Raw genomic sequence first — 19,406 nt, forward strand, 5'->3', positions numbered from 1 at the left:
TTCTGATCCCTTCCAGTGCTGTTATTCTGTTAAGATGTTTCACTTCTCATCCAAGAAGCTTCGTTGGTTCCAGCAGGATGGAAAAAAACCACAACAAAGCTTCTTGGATGAGAAGCGAAACGTCTTCTTTTTCTTCCTCAAGGAAAACAAACAGTCCAGTTGCCTTTTGAAAAGGCACCTTTCAGACAACTATGACCTGGATGACTGAGAATCTCCACGGGCATTTTATATAACCTGGCTCATCTTATTAAGTTATAATATCATTTGCTTGGGCATAGCACGTTATCGTTATGTGAATCAAGCAATTATATCTTGGCAGCCTGGTCTTTAGATTTATTGTATTGTGTGAACCCAACCAATAAGTACCACTTGTGGCCTCATTATTTCCCCTTTTCCCACATCTCGCTCACTTTATTGTTATGCTTCCATGATGGATTAAAACACAGTTTCCATTCTATCTGAACTGGATAAATGTTCTGACTAAACCATGGTTGCAAGTATAGTTTGTGCCACCCATAAGCCAATCTCCTTGTTCAGATGCATCAGGAAACTGTGATTTAATAAACTTTAGCAGCAATAGGCATCTGCTAATCAGGAGGTGACGATGTCCAGTTTACAGCTGTGACCAAACACCCAATTTTGAACATTGTCACCTCTTAATTTAAAGTCCGTATTGACTGTAATAGGCAGCACATCCAAAATATTGAAACGCAAAGTATTTTTCTTCCTTGCCAGCTAGAGAATGTGAAATCCTAAAGACGCTGTTGTAAAATATTGTTGTCTGTCTAGGTGCTTGATATGGACTGAACCACCTCCTGCTAAATTGACATTAGTTATCGTTTTGCTCATCCTAGCAAAAATACTAATTCACTATCCTCTATTTGTATTTCAGGAAAAGCATGACCACTTTACTACTAGCATTTGTGTGTTTGCATGTCATCGCTGCAGCCACCTCTGTGGAGGTTTTAGGTACGTCACACCAGGGGTTCACCTTTAGTATGAATTGTAAAGTAAAAAAAAAAACAGAAGCAATTCTGTTGCTTGTCTGGGAAGTAATTGACAATGTAAAAGAATTCTCATGCTGCTTCTTCTACGTTCTAAGTCAGGGGTCTTCAAACTTGGCCCTTTTATGACTCATGGACTTCAACTCCCAGAATTCCTCAGCCAGGCACGCTGGCTGAGGAATTATGGGAGTTGAAGTCCATGAGTCATAAAAGGGCCGAGTTTGAAGACCCCTGTTCTAAGTTATCAGAGTTTCCATCTTCGGATATTGAACGGCTTCTGAAGCAAGAAGGAATGTCATATGATCTTCCACATGTTGGCAGCTGCAGTCTCCATCATCCTATACTATTAAGCACATTGGTTGAGTTTATGGAAGTTGTGGTTTAGCTACTAATGTGCATCCAGAAGATCCCATGTCCTCTGCCCTTTTCTTAAGAACTCTCTCAGCATTTTACAGATGGTTAAAATCACCGCAGTAGAAACTAAAGAAGAAGGATAAAATATAGTAAAGAAACAATAAGCAAAGTAACAATAAGTGGGCTCAGTCCCCAAATGCTCTACAAAAGAGCTCTGTTTTAAGTCTTCTTTTTTTTTTGCTGAAGGCCATTAGAGAGAGAGAGCCAAACTAATGTCAACTGGGAGGCCTTTCTAAAGGGGCGGCACGACCACAAAGAAGTGACTTCCCAGAATTGAAGAACCACAATCCCTTTTGCCTCCTGGAAAGAGAGAGAGCCAAACTAATGTCAACTGGGAGGCCTTTCTAAAGGGGCGGCACGACCACAAAGAAGTGACTTCCCAGAATTGAAGAACCACAATCCCTTTTGCCTCCTGGAAGTGAGGAACCACAAGCTGCTTCTTCTGGAATAATTGTGTAGCTCCAGCTGATTCTAACTGGAGAAAGCCGCCTTGAAAGCAACCAAGTGCCAAGCCATAGAGGGCTATATTGATTGAAACCAGTACTTTAAATGGAACCTAGAAGCTTATTGGCAACTAATGTAGGGTTGTAGCACATGCATAATGTGCTCCCAATGACACAAATTAGGCTGCTGCAATCTGGACCTGCTGCGGCTTCCAAGTAGGTTTTTTAAACAGTCCCAAGTAGAGCAAGCTAGAGAGGGCTAGTAAGGATAATGGGAAGGGCGTGAGCCATTTTAGCAAAGTTCTCTCACCCCAGGTAGAGCCATTGCTAATGTACCAACCAAAGCCAAGCCAAGCCTCCATGGCCATAGTCTCCACCTTCTCCTTGAGAAGAAGTCCGAGGGGACCCTTAAGTTGCAAACCTGCTTCTTCGTGGGTAGCAGATTCCCACTAAAAGACAACGATGGATTAGACAAAGAGCTCTGGTGGACAATAATCATTCTGTATTGTTTGGATTCAACTGAACCCGTTCTGACTATTCAGATCCTCACTTTATCCAGGCAGTAAGACAAGACTTTGATGGCATCTCCAGCACTATGAAATCACATAGACTGCTACGGTGCATTTAAACTTTTTTTCCTCAGAATAGAATAGAATAGAATAGAATAGAATAGAATAGAATAGAATAGAATAGAATAGAATAGAATAGAATAGAATAGAATAGAATAGAATAGAATAGAATAGAATAGAATAGAATAGAATAGAATAGAATAGAATAGAATAGAATAGAATAGAATAGACCTTGGAGGTCTTCTAGTCCAGCCCCCTGCTCAAGCAGGAGAACCTGTATGGTCACAGACAGGTGAATGTCTAGTCTCTTCTTAAAAATCTCCAGGGATGGAGCTCCCATGATTTCTGGAGGCAAGCTGTTCCATGGGTTCTTTTTAAAAGTTGGGTTAATGTTTGAAGAAGAAGGGGACGACAGAGAATGAGGTGGCTGGATGGAGTCACTGAAGCAGTAGGCGTGAGCTTAAATGGACTCCAGAAGATGGTAGAGGACAGGAAGGCCTGGAGGAACATTGTCCATAGGGTCGCGATGGGTCGGACACGACTTCGCAACTAACAACAACTAATGTTTGACAAATTGAGGAAAGCTGCATATTTCTGCTGAGTAGCCCCACCGAGAGCTTGGGCAGCAAACAAATTTAACAAACAAGCATTCCACTTGTTTTCTGCTTCAGACGGATCAAAAATCCTACTGCTCTGAGTTACGTCCAAGGGCTGGCCACCTTTTCCAGAAGGACACAGGCAGTTCTTCAAAGGGGCCTGGTTTGGAAATGATTCTGTCCGTTCAACAGGGATGATCCTGTGGTACTGATATTTCCTTCTTCTTTTCTCTTTTCCTTTTGGGCATCAGTAGACCACAGCGGCACGCTCAGTGTGAGCATACCTTTACGTTCTCCCCTGCGTGTTCCCTTGGGAAGAACGCTGACCATTCCCTGCTACTTTATCGACACTTTGGGGCCAGTCACCACAGCTCCCAACACCCCTCCGGTGTCTCCAAGAATCAAATGGAGTAAACTATCAGAAGACAAAGAAATTACCCTTCTAGTGGCCATGGATGGGCAGGTACGGATCAACACTGCCTACCAGGAGTCTATCTCTCTACCCAATTATCCTTCCATACCAACTGATGCTACTTTGGAAATCAAGACACTCCGGTCCAATGATACTGGGATCTACCGCTGTGAAGTAATTCATGGTATTGAGGACAGCCAGGACACGGTGGAGGTGAAAGTTAAAGGTAAGAAAGCAAATCTTCTTTACTGTTTTGGAGCTGAATTTTGATTGGGGATGTCCTGCAAATTTCCCCTCCATTTTTATGAGGGGTCCTTGGTGCTGACATTGGTTGTTTTCATCAGTGCTAGCCCTGATGACATTACCTAGTTTGGCGAATGAAACATTTGCAAAAACACAACCAGACTCAGAGAGCAGCAAGGACCTCTCACGTCAACCTTGTGCTACAGCTGTTCTTCTTTATTGGTACCTCCCTGCTTATTCCTACTTGTGCTCGTTGATTTTTGAAGAAAGGGTATATGCTTAATTGTGAATCAGAAGATTAAGTTATATGTCAGAAAGTATGAACCAGTGTCATTTAGAATGCTCCGAGTGAACATCCAAAAGTTGGTGGCTGTTATGTGTTATGCTTTAGTGATAATAAAAGATGTACAAAGCTACCATATTCTCTGATCCAGCATGAGAAAATATTCTGCCAAATAGCCTGAATGGATGGGTGGGAATGAGATGAGGTAGTACAGAGAACAATGAGTCATGAACAAGTATAGTAACTGGGGGATATCGGCATTGAGTTGTTTACAGTGAACATGTCTTCGTTTGAATGTGTGACAAAGAAGCAAATATAAATCTAAAGGCATTACTAATGTATTGTTTATGATGAAGGTTAGAAAGTTACAGTTCTTGTTTGGCAAGATTCTGTCTATTGGGTATAAGGATCAGATTCAATTGGATCTCACTGTCTTGTCTCTTGACTTGGGCCTGACATCAATCTTGCCAAATTAAAGTATAACTAGATATATCCTGAAAGATTCTAGAGTGTATTTACCCTGGACCTCTTTCCCCTCCTGCTTCCATCTTGGGATTGCACAGTCCCGGGTCTCTATCTGGGGATGCTGTATGTGTGTGTTGCCCAAATCCTCCCCCTCTGTTGCTGCAAGTCCACAGTCTATTACAACCATATTCATTAGTCCAAAAGGAATTAGCATATGCACAGTCAAAGGATAACGCGACTGCTTTTGGTATAAATTAGATGTACTTTTAATGGGTTTCCCTTCCTTTGGCTTCTGAGGTCACAATGCTCTTTGGGTGATCTGATTTCATTGAGTGAAGCCAAAACTATTCATCTTTTTTTGTGGGGCATTAAATGTCAAACTCGAGGTGCTAAATGAAGATCACATTTTTCTCATAGGAAGATGGCAGTGCTAAGAAGTCAGCCATTTGACCATTTTTACCTGAAAAGGATTTTAGATTTTGTCATTCATCTCTATGGATATGAATGGCTGAACTACAAGCACACATTATACACAGTTAGGCTAGTTTTGGGGAAACTAGCACCTTGTAGACACCCAATCCTTTTATTAACCTAGGCATTAAAACATTGCACCAATCCATAAGGTGGGTGTTCTGACCCGACTCCCCGAACACAAAAGACACACCGATAAATTTCCAATGTTCCTTTTATTCAGGAATGCCAGCAGTTTCACACAGCCGTCTGTTACAAGTCTTTAGTTGCCTCCAAACAACGGAGCTTGCTCCCTTTTCCCCTGCAGGGGTCTCCCAAAACCGAGAGTTAATCTCAGTCTCTCATACACTTGCCAGCAACAGTCCTTCAGGCAAGCTGGCTCTTTTCCAACATGCACACGCTCAGAAGGCACTCCCAGTGCCACAGGATCTGAGGAAAACTCCGGCAAGTTTACAAACCAGAGTCAGAAATTCCAAATAGAAGTGGCTGACCGGTTGTCTGCCACATCTATTCGTCTCTGCCCCTGCCTTTTATCCACAGCTGAGGGTGGGGGTCCGTTAGCAGTGGTGATTCTTCTGCCCCGAAGACCGGCCCATACATAGCCTCTCGCTGTTCTCCTCTTCTCAGCCTCCACCATGCCCATGCATCAATCACTGGCCTCATGCGATCCTTCTCTCCTGAATCACTTGCCTCAAGGCATGGAGGTCTCCAGCCTTTCCATCTGGGGGCTGGCGGACGGCCCAGGCTCCACCTCTGTCCCTGCCTGCGACAGTTCCATTCCTTCATCCCCATCGGAGCTTTCAGATGGCCCCGATGCCCACTCCCGTGCTTCCTCCTCTGAGTCAGCCGCGGAGTTGTCCGGCGGCCAACAGACCACAACAGTGGGTTAGTTCATTAGCCAAGTGAAGCCTGTTGTGTAAACTGAACCAATGTGTTTTCCAGGGATCGTGTTCCATTACAGAGCCATCTCTACCCGCTACACTTTAAACTTTGAGAAGGCAAAGCAGGCCTGCATCCAAAACAGTGCAGTCATTGCAACTCCTGAACAGCTCCAAGCTGCCTATGATGATGGTTTTGACCAGTGTGATGCTGGTTGGTTGTCTGATCAAACAGTCAGGTGAGCAATTGCCAAGGGGGTTTGTATACCATTTCCTCCAACTCATCTGTCAGATGCAAAGAACTGGGACCACACATTAAGTTCCAGCTAAAATGATTTATTGCTCATGTCTATACACAAGAATCTAGTCAACAAACAGTCATCACTATGTTGGTGCTAGATAAAGAGTCTGTGGAATTCAAGAGGGGATGGACTTAGAACCATTTGTGGGAACATAATGACTCTAGGCTGATTCCATTCTTGACGCCACCCGCTGGCTCTTCCTGCTCTTCTGCTACACCATCTGGGTAAACTAAAATTTGTTTCCATGTTCCCCAGCCAGAGTGGTCAGTGTGGAGAGACCAATCATGGTATAATATTAAGTGGTGCTGCAGATCAGCAATTAGAGAAAGGGTAGGAAATTACGTGACTCGGCTATCTCCCTCCTGCTCATTTAATGAGAATTGAAGGCTTTATAGCTGGCAAGGAATCAGGTTTGTCTCTCCACACAATTCTGTTGGCCTGGATAATATTAGTGGAAATTCAGGAAAGAAAAGTAAAATTTTTAAAAACATGGGTGCACACCTTCAGGGCAGGTGTCACTGAACTACTTCTCCCAGCTTCCCTCACAGATTGGCTTGCTTGCTGTGAGTTGCAGTTAAGTGACTTCCAGATGGTTAAGTTTTGTACAACTACGCAGCAAGGCAGAGATGAGCAACTTGAGGTCTCATCACTGGGTTTTACAGCTCCAGAATCCAGTTGTCATGGTTTCCTATCCATTGAATGATGGTAAAAGCCCTAGGAAAGGCTTAACTGTTGAAAAAAAATATCTAAAAGTCTCTCCCTCTCAAATAAATAAATAAAATCTGGTCCTACCCACACGACTCAATCATCGCTGTCCTAGGCACCTTGACATGCTACATACAGCACCTGGCAGTGAAAATGTCCCCCATTTGTAAGCCTGGTCCCACTTGTCATCTTCAGGCTGGTGTCTTCAGCTTCATGCTTGTGCAAGCACGAAGCCGAAGACACCAGCCTGAAAATGACAAGTGGAACCTTGTCGAAACGTCGCCAAGACACTCTCAATCTTACACGGGAAAAGACCTGAATACGCCAAGACCTACATACCTGTACCTTTGAAAATCTACGAAACACACACACACACACACACACACACACACACACACGAGAGAAAAATTTCTATCAGAGCTTGGGTCAAGAGCTTCCCTGAGGGAGAAATTTCTTATTTTTGTGAGCAAAAATTTATGGGATGGACAATTAAAAAAAAGAAAAAGAAAATGAAGATTGAAAACAGTGAGAAGAAGCCAGAGAACTGAGTGGTGGAACTCAGTGGTCCACAAGTGGAGGTTCTCCATGTTAGTTTTCCAGTTAACGTAAAAGCTATAGTTCTGAATGCTCGATCATCTTTTTGATTTTTCTAGAAATTATTCCTATCCTATCCCAGAATATACTGTTTCCCTTCTCCATCCTTTTCCCTTGAAGATACATTTTCCTTTCCCTAATTCTTTTATTAAACTAGGTACCCAATGCACCATCCTCGAGAAGGTTGTTATGGTGACAAGGATGGATTTCCTGGAGTGAGAACATATGGCGTTCGAGATACAGATGAGACATATGATGTCTATTGTTATGCAGAGGAAATGGAAGGTAATAGTTTCTTGTTATACTTAACACACTTCTATTCTTCAGCTAGAAGGCATTAATGATACTTGTGCGGGGTTTAAAACATTGCTCAGTGATTTAAGCAGAAAAATAAACACATGGATTTGATGTGCTTTGAGATGCTTTTTAGGGTTATGCGATCTCAACCCAACGTGTACAAAGATTATTAAATGGGAATTCTTGTCCTCTTAAAATATTGGAAAAATCCACAATACTCAGGAAGAGTACTGTGGATATTTTAATCAGCACAGTTAAAGGCAATAACAAAAATTAAGCTGTTCAAGGTCAATCAATGTGAGTACTGAGAAGACTACTTGAAGTAGTGGCAGAGCAGCTGTTAAAATCAACCAGTTTGATCCACCAACAAAGCAAAGATTCATCTTGTTCCCCTTATCCATCCACAAACGCCTTTTGAAGAGTTCCACAGAAACTCTTCAGTTCAAAACTAGGGTCACGTCTTAACTTGATAATAATGATATCAAAACCTAATTTCTGGATGACTTCTCCAAAGAGCGATATGGTTTGCCTTCAGAAGTTGTGGGTATTTCCAACACTGGAGGTTTTCAAGAAGAGATTTGACAACTATTTGTCCAAAATGGTAGAGGAATTCCTGTTTGAGCAGAGGGTTGGACTAGAAGACCTCCAAGGTCCCTTCCAACTCTGTTATTCTGTTCTGTTTCTTTGCCAGAGGGGGAAGGAGCACAGGGAATTTTTGAAGCAACTGACCACCCTTTTCTGAATTCTGAAATTATTTTGGACAATGAGCTGCCTCTAAAGTTAAAGAAAACGCTCTTTAATAAGCATTTGGGGGGGGTCCATTAATATAGATTTTACAAGTAAATTTGTTTTGTAGTAACTGTACCATCAATCCTATTCAAAGCATTTTCTAGATTTATCAAAACTCTTATTTTCTGACTTTTTTTAAATCCTGCACTCAAGAATCTGAAAATAGCAGATCTGGTACCCTGCTTCTAATTTAATCCTCTCAGCACCCCATGGAGATAAATTATGCCGAAATTGTAGTGGGTGGCTGGTGGATTTGATAGCTTAATATTCTGGATTCATCTTTAGGACTGAATGAAAAGGTTGAACTTGCAGGGAGCAAGGGTGGGGAGGAGGAAGCAATTTGCAGACTATTCCCAGGGGTGACATAATTCTCTTCTACGATGTAGCGTCTGAGTAGTTAATGAAGCTGTATTATAAGCGAAAGAAGGAACAAGCTGAGGAAGGAAAATCTTAAAGAGAAAAAGATAGAGGATGCCTGTTATTCTTTTTAAATGAATCCAACAGGGAGTAACCTCCATCCTTATACACATTTTTCATGGTGCACCTGACTGATAAAATGGGTGGGGTTGTCTTAAAATGATAGGGGCTGTAATTTTTCCATGGTCCAGTTCTTAAGAAATCAAGAGTTCAAATTTCGATTCGTTCATTCTCAGAAATGTGTTTTCTAATCCATTTTCACACACACACACACACACACACACACAAGTGTTTTCCTCTGGACTTTTCAGTCCCTGTGCGTAAACAAAGATAATGGATGGAAAAGTCTAATGAAGCTTCTCAATGAACGGAAGGGGCATCCTTCGGGAGCTAATCAGTGGCATGATTGTGCATTGTGATTGCAGGCAAAGTCTTCTACGCCACCTCCGCTGAGAAGTTCACTTTCTCAGAAGCAGCGGAGAAATGCCATAGTCTCGGTGGACGTTTGGCAACAACGGGAGAGTTATATCTGGCCTGGAAGGATGGGATGGATGTCTGCAGTGCTGGCTGGCTGGCAGACCGCAGCGTCCGCTATCCCATCAACAAACCAACTCCCATCTGTGGTGGCAACCTGGTGGGAGTACGTACGGTGTATCTTTATGTCAACCAGACAGGGTATCCTTACCCTCACTCTCGCTATGATGCCATTTGCTACACCGGTGAGTAGAAACAGAGACACTGCGCTATTTTTATTTTTATTTTTCATTCTGTCTCAGTTTTGGCGGTTCTTCCTTCCAATGTTTCGTGGTATTTTCTGCTTCCCGCCTTTTTTAAAAAAAAACAAAAACAAAAATCACAGATGTGTATTTCTCTTCCTCTCAAATAAGCATTTGATGACAGTCCTGGAACAGCCTGAAAAAGGCGAGTTCCCTATTGTGATTTGCTTTACCAAAGCCAATAACTTTACAGTTACCTTCTTTGTGCTTTAGGCGCTGACTTTCATGTCCTCCGTGAGAATGTCACAGATGACTCTGTCGATGAGCTGGGCAGTGGCTTCACCATCCAGACATTCACGGAGTCAGATATTGAGCTGGAGCTTCCACGCAACACAACCGAAGAAGAAGCTCGAGGAAGCATTGCCACCTTGGAACCGATAGACCTGACCACCACCTCCTTAGAGGTGGATGAAGGCATCACAGAAAGTCCAGGTCTCTTTCCAACAGGTTTCACTGATGAGGCAGAGAACAGGACTGAGGTCGGGATCTGGGAGGAGCTAGGAAATTGCACTGCCTCAAGCCTGGATGCGCTCTTCCCCACGGCTATCCCAGAAACCACCTCAGAGGAATACAGTTCATGGCCCACTGCCGCCACAGAATCCGAATCAGCCTCAACATTTACGGCAGAAGAGCAGATTGTGCCAGGGACAGCTGCTCCTGATGTGGATCAAGTCCCTCAGAAACCCACATCTCCCACAGGTAGAGAGCCAAGGGTATCCTCTGTTTTTCAATGAACAGTGCACCTTCCTATATGTTAAGGTGAAGTATCAAGCTAATTAATAGACAAAAACGATAGAGAATTCAAAAACTATCAGCAAAAGCACTGAAGTAATTAGTAGCTTGTTGTTGTTGTTTTGTTGTTTGTTGTGTTGTTGTTGTGGTTGTGGTTGTTATCCTGCATGGCTTGGCATCAGGTTATTTTTTTTTTATTTTTTTTTAATTCCATTTATATCCCGCTCATCTCCGAAGACTCAGGGCGGCTTACAAACTTAGCAGTAGCCTTCATCCTATGTATATGCCTGCTTATTAGGGCTTTCACACACCCCCAAGTGGCATTATTACAAAGTCAGCTTATTGCCCCCAACAATCTGGGTCCTCATTTTACCTACCTCGGAAGGATGGAAGGCTGAGTCAACCTTGAGCCTGGTGGGACTCGAACCTGCACTAATTGCAGGCAGCTGGTGTTACTTAAGGAGGCATTAGCCCACTGCTCCACCAAGGCTCAAAAACTATTTGAAGGATAGTTTTTTCCCAGTCACATCTACCTGGCCCACCAGAGTAGGGAAGCAGGGGATGTTGCGTGCCCCCTTCCCTAATGAGGTATATCTGGTGAGACCCAGAAGAAGGACCTTCTCCATTATCCCCAGGGAAATTAGTTTGCCCCCCCCCCATTTTGACACTCTTTTGCAATGTCTTGAAGACCTGGCTTGGACAACGGACCTAAGGAACCAAGAGTGGCATAGAGCCCATCAAGTGGCTGGTTTGATTGGTTGTAGCCAGGGAGGTGAGAGGGGGTTATTTTTATCTATATATTGTTTGTTGGATTTTTTATTTCTGTACGCTGCCCAGAGTCACTGAGAGTGAGTGAGCAGCCCAGTGATGGGATTCAAATATGTGAAAAAACCGGTTTTCTGTGTGGATGCCGCTTCCGGAAATCCATTCTGGGCCTGGGAAACAAAAACTTAGCTACCGGTTCTGCCGAAGTGGTATGAACCGGCTGAATCCCACCACTGGGGCAGCCATATAAATTCTGTTTAACAAACAAACAAACATTATTCAAAAGCATGGCCAGAGAGAAAGATTTGGGGGCTTTGCTTGAAGGTTCAGACTGGGTGCAATGTCCGTGAGAATGCATTTCATGATTGGAAGAGAGATAGGAGATGATCCTGCCATGTGCATGGCAGAGAGAGCATTTCTGAGGCAGATTTTTAACAAATATGAAACCCCTGCACTAAGCCATGGAAACAGCTTTCCCAAACTGCATCACCTCCTTGAGAACCATGTTGTGTGAACATGATTTCTGGGCTGTCTTCCTCACCTCCAGAGCATCTTCTAACTTTCTCTGTGCTTTTTCCCTTCTTCTCTGATACCTTTTCTCTCTTCAGCTTTTCAACATAGGTGGGCACACTGTAGGGCACACATACAATCTTCTCGATCCTTTCATGAGACACGATCTCTGCTGAGTTTGGGAGGAGCATGATTTTAAACAAAACTTTTCCGAGTGTTTGCACCACACTGGAACTCTACCCTCATCCCGTGGGTCATGTGAATCAGATACCAAGAACTGTATGGAGTACGGGAATAACTCCCAGCAAAAAATATTTTATCTTGTTTTTCTTTCCTTAACTACCACCCGTGCATCCTATTTCTTTTTCAACCTACTTCCTACTTGTGTTGTGTTGATTTCTCTGCAGGTGTCGTTTTTCATTACCGGCCATCCACCAACAGATATTCCCTGACTTTTGTCGAAGCTCAGCAAGCTTGCCTAGATAATCATGCTGTTATTGCTACTCCAGAGCAACTACAGGCTGCCTATGAAGAAGGCTATGAGCAGTGTGATGCTGGCTGGCTAAGTGACCAGACGGTTAGGTAAGAAGGCTCTGGGCTGATGGCTAAGGAAGGAACATACCATGCAGAGGAATTTTCCTGTCTGCAGAACAGATTTTCCTGTCTATTTTAATCAGCCTCTGGGGATCCCCATTAAGCAGGAGTACCACTAATTTCTATAGATTCTGTTATTGGGATGCCCAATTTTTTCCCCTTACATTATCTACTGAGTATAAAAACAGGGGCTGCATGCAACACACATCACCCAGATGCTAAACTAATCCATTTTTGCTAGGTCCTCATGATGTCTTGGACTTTAGACTAGCCAAATTGGTTGAGCTTGCAGAAACAGGCAAGCTGTCCAAAAGACTAAACAGCATTTAAAATATATGGTGTTGTGTATAAGCGACCAATGTGATCTTTAGTGCCCCTGGTATTCCTGTTATGGGAGCCCAATCAAGGCTTAATTGACTGTGTCTAGTTGATCTGACTATAATTCAAAGGTAATTAATCACATTTAATTTTGTCCTGGCATCCCCAAATACATTTCTTGTATCTCACTTAAAAACCAAAGCCAGTCCTGAGTTTGGAAAGGTTTGTGCACACCTGGATCTGTCTTCTGTGATCCTAGAAAATGAGAAGGTTTAGCCTTCTGTCTTATTTGCCATTTTTCTAGGCACAGAGATTGATTTCAATGGAAATTTCCATCAGGAGAGTTTCCACTGCAGATTAAAATAATACAATTGAAATTCAAGTTTATAAATTGAGTTGGATTTACTCCAAGAGGTTCTTCCTGGAAAATGATGCTTGAAATTCTAAGTAAACCCCTAATACTTCTAAAGCCTAAAACAAAGCTTTGAAGCACAGATCTGGGTCTCTGTTCACCTCAGAGTTATCAACTCACCCTTTTTTTTCTCCAGAAAAATATTTACACTGAACTTGTCAGCTCACAGGAGTGTTTCAAATTCTTCAAACTGCAGTGCAGAAACTGCCAATGACGTAGTTTGCAAAGCTGAGAGGAAATGTGTTGTTCTAACTTAAACATTTTCTTGATTACGAACTACATTTTCTCTCCCCCACAAATTTGGAAGCCTGCTTTTATTTATTTTATGTGTTGTGTTAAATTTATAAGGCTGTTTAATGAATGGCAAACAACTCAAGGTAGTTCACAATGGGTTTAAAGACATATTATAGAACAAAATAGAAATCAGGAATCATGACAACAGCACACACGGAAGAATACAAAGCTTAAAATTAAGGAGCAATGCAAATTTTGAAATCATGCAGAGTTGTTGTCGCATTCTTTTTCATTTTGTTCAGTGAAGAGATTATTAATACCACGGTGTGCCAGCTGAGGAACCTAGTTCAGATCTGCCCATTGTGACCTCACCAAGTACACAGAGCTGAAAGCTTTGGGTGGTCTCTGAAGTATTTCCAAAGGTTATCAGCAAAACTACAGCTTTTAACATTTTCTCCATTAAGTACACATGCAGTGGTCGTAAAATTTATTCAGTTAATTAAATATAAATTCATGAAATAGTTTTAGCCTGAGCTACTTTGGGAATATAGCTTCCAACACATTTCCAAAAACCTAAGTGCAATCCTTACATTGAAAACAATTACATGATCCTAGTCCAGGGGTCTGCCAGACTTGTGGACTTCAGCTTCCAGAATTCCTCAGACAGCATAGCTGGCTGAGGAATTGTGGGAGCTGAGGTCCATAAGTCTTAAAGTTGTCAAGATGGCAGACCCCTGCCCTAGCCTACCTAAAGCATTCTTCAGCTATTAGTGAAAAATTCTGAGATCTTTGATGAGATCCATCCTTGTCGGGCAGGTATCCCATTGTTGTTCCACGCAGTAAATGTGCAGGAGACAAGGAGAGCTTCCCTGGAGTGCGATCATATGGTATGCGCCCAGCATCGGAAAAGTTTGATGCCTACTGTTACATTGAAAGACTGAAAGGTATGTTTACATTTATGGGATCTTCTGGAGAAGTGCTTTATTTATATCTGGGGTAGTCATGGAAATACGGCTAGATGACATTTTAGTTTCAATCTCCAAAGGTGAAGATTGTAGGTGTCTGCCACATCTTAAGATGCTGAAGGCTGAAGTGCTCTTGTGTGAGACACACACACACAAAAAAAACATTCTACAGAGCAGGAATCTGACCTGAGCAAAGATTGGTCAAGCAAGCTTCATTGCAGAGAGAATATTTATTTACAGGAAAAGCATTGTACAGATAGACACAGCCTAGACTCTAGCTAACCACAGCCCACTAGGAGGAGAATCAAAAGCATGAGCTTTGTGGTACATGTGTCCTGGAAGAAAGAAAGACTGAAGTAAGTGACTTCAGATCAGCAATCACGTAGACCAGCATTTTCTAATCTTGGCAACTTCAAAACATGTGGACTTCAATTCCCAAAATTCTCCAACCAGAATCCTAAGAGTTGAAGTCCAGCTATTTTAAAAGTTGGCCAAGAAACACTGACTAAGAGCAAACGAAAGGTGAGATAAAGAGGAAATACATAATCCATACACCCCGTTGTTGTCAGTAGGTCAGGAAGTGTTCATAAATCAGGGCCATTGGATCTGGACCTCCAGCAAAAGCAGCTACATCCACTTATGGGATTTTTCAGTTGCTTGGAGGGGTTACAGATAGGTGCTAGATCCATGCTCCGTAGGGTTTGGGAGAAATTGAAACCCAATTGCTGCATAGCTCTAATGGAGGTAGGACCTCACCACCGTTCATCATTTTTCTATAGGCGAGGTCTTCTTTGCAACTCAGACAGCACAATTCACCTTCCTGGAAGCCCAGAGATACTGTGAGAGTCAAAACGCAACCATGGCTTCCACTGGACAACTCTATGCTGCCTGGAGGTTGGGCCAAGATATCTGCCAGGCCGGCTGGTTGGCTGATGGCAGCCTCCGATATCCCATAGTTAATCCCCGCCCTACCTGTGGTGGAGAGAAGCCTGGTGTGAGAACGATTTACTTGTACTCCAATCAGACAGGATTCCCTGACCCCCAATCCAGGCATCATGTCTTTTGCTTCAGAGGTAAGGAACTGCTCATCTTTCTGAACTGGAGGGAGCAATCTTTTCCACTCAGAATTCAACTTTTTTTTCTTCATTCCTTTGTATCAGGGGGTCTCCAAACGTGGCAACTTTAAGACTTGTGGACCTCAACTCTCACAATTTCCTAGCCAGGATGAAGTTTGGAGATCCCTGCTTTATATCATGTGTTAGGAATTGTTGTGCAGAGGTCTCCTTGTGCTACCAAGGAGTTGCACAGACAAGGAAGGGTACTGAGAGCAGTAAGAGTCACACAGTAACCACAAGAGTACACTGAGTTGTGAAAGCAAAAAATACTTTACTTTTGAGGTGGTGTAAAGAACAAAACTGCACGGTCAAAAATAAACAGTCCAGGTCATACACAATAGCAACAGTCCAAGGAGTATTCCAAATGCAAAGTCTTCTTACCGGTCCAGAGGTCAATAAACAGTTCAGGTTTATCACAGTAGTAAACCAACAGTACAGCAAAAACAATAATAGTAGAGAGAGCAGTGAATTCAGAGAGAAAGAAGCTACGTTCCTAGCTCCCTCTTATGGCCATGAGAACACTTACACATCCATTGGCCAATTAACATCTTAAAGTCACAACATCATAGTTTATATATTTTCAACCCAACTATGTAGGCTATCACCATATGCCTAACATCATGGAAACTTCATTCTATATCTACCTCGAATTTCCCTATTTGGGTATTCTCAACAATGATTTCTGTCTTTTAGCAACACCGTCTTTGCATGGGGAAATAGAAGAAGACTTCATTACAGTCCAGATGGTCCCCGGTGTAGAAGAAGTTCCTTCTGGGGAAGAAACAACTGTGGAAGTAGAGTTTGCCACTGATTCTGATAATCAAACTGAGTGGGGAACAGAAGTATTTCCAACTGACACATCACTGTTATCTGGTAAATAACTTCCATTGGTTCAACTCCAGAATAAACTGTTGCAACTGCAACATTTTTCAGATGTGCTCGTGTAGGAAACTGTATGAGTATATATGTAACGGTAAGAATATAGTAAAACCTCATCTTAATATTTTATTCATATTTCATTTTAATGTATGCCAATTAGCGTACATTCAAAGTGCCAATAAAATTATTGTTCTATTCTTCTCTTCTCTTCTCTTCTCTATTCTATTCTTCTATTCTACTCTACATTATTCTATTCTATTCTATTCTATTCTATTCTATTCTATTCTATTCTATTCTATTCTATTCTATTCTATTCTATTCTATTCTATTCTATTCTATTCTATCTATTCTATTGCTTCCACTCTTCTCTTCTCTTCTCTTCTCTTCTCTTCTCTTCTCTTCTCTTCTCCTCTCCTCTCCTCTCCTCTCCTCTCCTCTCCTCTCCTCTCCTCTCCTCTCCTCTCCTCTCCTCTCCTCTTCTCTTCTCTTCTCTTCTCTTCTCTTCTCTTCTCCTCTCCTCTCCTCTCCTCTCCTCTCCTCTCCTCTCCTCTTCATTCCACTATTCTATTCTATTCTATTCTATTCTATTCTATTCTTCTAATTCTCTCTTCTCTTCTCTTCTCTTCTCTTCTATTTCTCTTCTCTTCTATTCTATTGCTTCCACTCTTCTCTTCTCTTCTCTTCTCTTCTCTTCTCTTCTCTTCTCTTCTCTTCTCTTCTCTTCTCTCTTCTCCTCTCCTCTCCTCTTCATTCCACTATTCTATTCTATTCTATTCTATTCTATTCTATTCTATTCTATTCTATTCTATTCTATTCTATTCTATTCTATTCTATTCTATTCTATTCTATTCTATTCTACTCTTCATTTCACTATTCTATTCTATTCTATTCTATTCTATTCTATTCTATTCTATTCTATTCTACTCTTCATTTCACTATTCTATTCTATTCTATTCTATTCTATTCTATTCTATTCTATTCTATTCTATTCTATTCTATTCTATTCTATTCTATCTATTCTATTGCTTCCACTCTTCTCTTCTCTTCTCTTCTCTTCTCTTCTCTTCTCTTCTCTTCTCCTCTCCTCTCCTCTCCTCTCCTCTCCTCTCCTCTCCTCTCCTCTCCTCTCCTCTTCTCTTCTCTTCTCTTCTCCTCTCCTCTCCTCTCCTCTCCTCTCCTCTCCTCTTCATTCCACTATTCTATTCTATTCTATTCTATTCTATTCTTCTAATTCTCTCTTCTCTTCTCTTCTCTTCTCTTCTATTTCTCTTCTCTTCTATTCTATTGCTTCCACTCTTCTCTTCTCTTCTCTTCTCTTCTCTTCTCTTCTCTTCTCTTCTCTTCTCTCTTCTCCTCTCCTCTCCTCTTCATTCCACTATTCTATTCTATTCTATTCTATTCTATTCTATTCTATTCTATTCTATTCTATTCTATTCTATTCTATTCTATTCTATTCTATTCTATTCTACTCTTCATTTCACTATTCTATTCTATTCTATTCTATTCTATTCTATTCTATTCTATTCTATTCTATTCTATTCTATTCTACAACTCAACTCTAGTAGACTTTAAGGGAATTCCCATTTAGCAGATTTTAAATTTCATGAATGAAATCTAGATCCAGGCTATTCTCCCCTCTCCCCGAAGATAGCCAGAGATCAGATAATCTCAAAAAGTGTTTTTTGCCCATCTGTAAAAAATTATTTGCATTGTTAGCATATATCTACTACCTTTGTTTCATTAAGTCACGGACTTTATTCACCTGTAACTATGTAGTGATACAAATGACACACATTTATGCTACGTAACTCTAGATTTAGAGTTTAGCATGTGACATGAACCCAGCTCCAGGCTCTTTTTGGTGCCAGTTTTATATTTAAACTAAATGGCAAACCACTTTAGAAAAACCGTGCCAGGAAAACTGCAGGGATTTTCTAGGCAAACTAGATAAAGAGAGAATTAGATAAATTAGATAAAATTGAAGAAAATTCCCTAATTATAACTTATTGATATCTGCAGCTTTCTGAAACAGGTCAAATACTTTGCCTAAAAACCTCTCTATGCTATGTTTATGCAAATTGGCAAGGCAAACCAAAAAACCATAGAGGATTGTTAATGGAATAAATACAGCAATATGGCCTAATTTCAGGTTATCAGATCAATAACAAAAATCCCCCAAATGTTGGCATAGACTTTAGCAGAGAAAGAAAAGCCATATCTGCATCAAGTAATGGGCATTAACACCACCACCAAAAAGTTAAACTCTTGGAAATCTATTTGTCAGAAATAATAAGAATTTGGTTTAAAATACTTATTTACACAGTTGCAGAAATATTATAGCAGATGTTTTCAGATGCGAAAAATTAAACCTTTTCTGGTTAGGAAGAATTGCCGCTATCAAAATGAATATTTTACCAAGACTTAATTTGCTTTTCTGTATGATTCCAATACATATTGAAAAGGTATTAAGCAACTAGCATAAATGAGTAATGAAGTGCATATGCTCCAATAAAAAATCAAGGATTAAATTCAAGATGTTGCAGGATTCAAAAGAGTAAAACAGATTAAAAAGAATAAGGACGGCATTCATAACAGTTGATATTTCTGGGCTGATACAAACAGAAACACTGCAGAATACATTATTACAGTAATAAGTAATATATTAAATTTCTGGGATAAATACAAGAAAATAATAAGTCCTGATTATTCCCCTGTTGTTTTGTTATTAACTGTTTATTTTTATGATGAGCCAAACACTGAAGTTCATTCAGTGGAGAAAGAACAATCTGTTTAGATTGCAATATTTGATTACTAACACGACAAAGATAAAATCTTTTGAGACTCTTCACAATGGTCTAGTACACTTGACTGAGTTTATCTTTGTATAAATAGCATAGTACAAAAATAGCTGCAGAAACAAAGGGGAAAACAAAGAGATTCAACTGAATTTAAACATTTTATAATGTATCACTCAGAATACCTGTGTGGCCTTGTTTATAAACTGATGAAGTATGATTCAGAAACAATCTGAAGATTATGCAGTAGAATTAAAAGGATCTGGAACTTATAGATCAGTAACAGGTGTGCGGCAATGAAAACTTCAATGAAAGAATATGAAATTTACTCTGAATATTACATTTAGAGAAGAATTATAAATTTCACTCTTGGTATATTACTCCAGTTTTGATCACCAAAATGGAGATACCATTTTCTTAAGATATGAA

General features: G+C 41.0%; 1 protein-coding gene across 1 annotated transcript in view; it reads left to right on the plus strand.

Annotated features, from left to right (window-relative positions):
• Positions 1-899: 899 nt before the first annotated feature.
• ACAN (aggrecan) overlaps positions 900-19,406 on the plus strand; it is a gene marked incomplete at both ends in the record, with an annotated part of 38,976 nt that continues 20,469 nt past the window's right edge. The window contains 10 exons of the mRNA XM_081337313.1: positions 900-969; positions 3,278-3,664; positions 5,843-6,017; positions 7,537-7,664; positions 9,308-9,601; positions 9,872-10,357; positions 12,073-12,247; positions 14,040-14,167; positions 14,968-15,261; positions 15,997-16,176. Of these exons, the coding sequence (XP_081193439.1) occupies positions 900-969; positions 3,278-3,664; positions 5,843-6,017; positions 7,537-7,664; positions 9,308-9,601; positions 9,872-10,357; positions 12,073-12,247; positions 14,040-14,167; positions 14,968-15,261; positions 15,997-16,176 (2,317 nt within the window). The remainder of the gene's footprint in view (positions 970-3,277; positions 3,665-5,842; positions 6,018-7,536; positions 7,665-9,307; positions 9,602-9,871; positions 10,358-12,072; positions 12,248-14,039; positions 14,168-14,967; positions 15,262-15,996; positions 16,177-19,406) is intronic.

Source organism: Vipera berus, assembly GCF_964194415.1.
Source record: "Vipera berus genome assembly, chromosome: 12".
NCBI lineage: Eukaryota > Metazoa > Chordata > Lepidosauria > Squamata > Viperidae > Vipera > Vipera berus.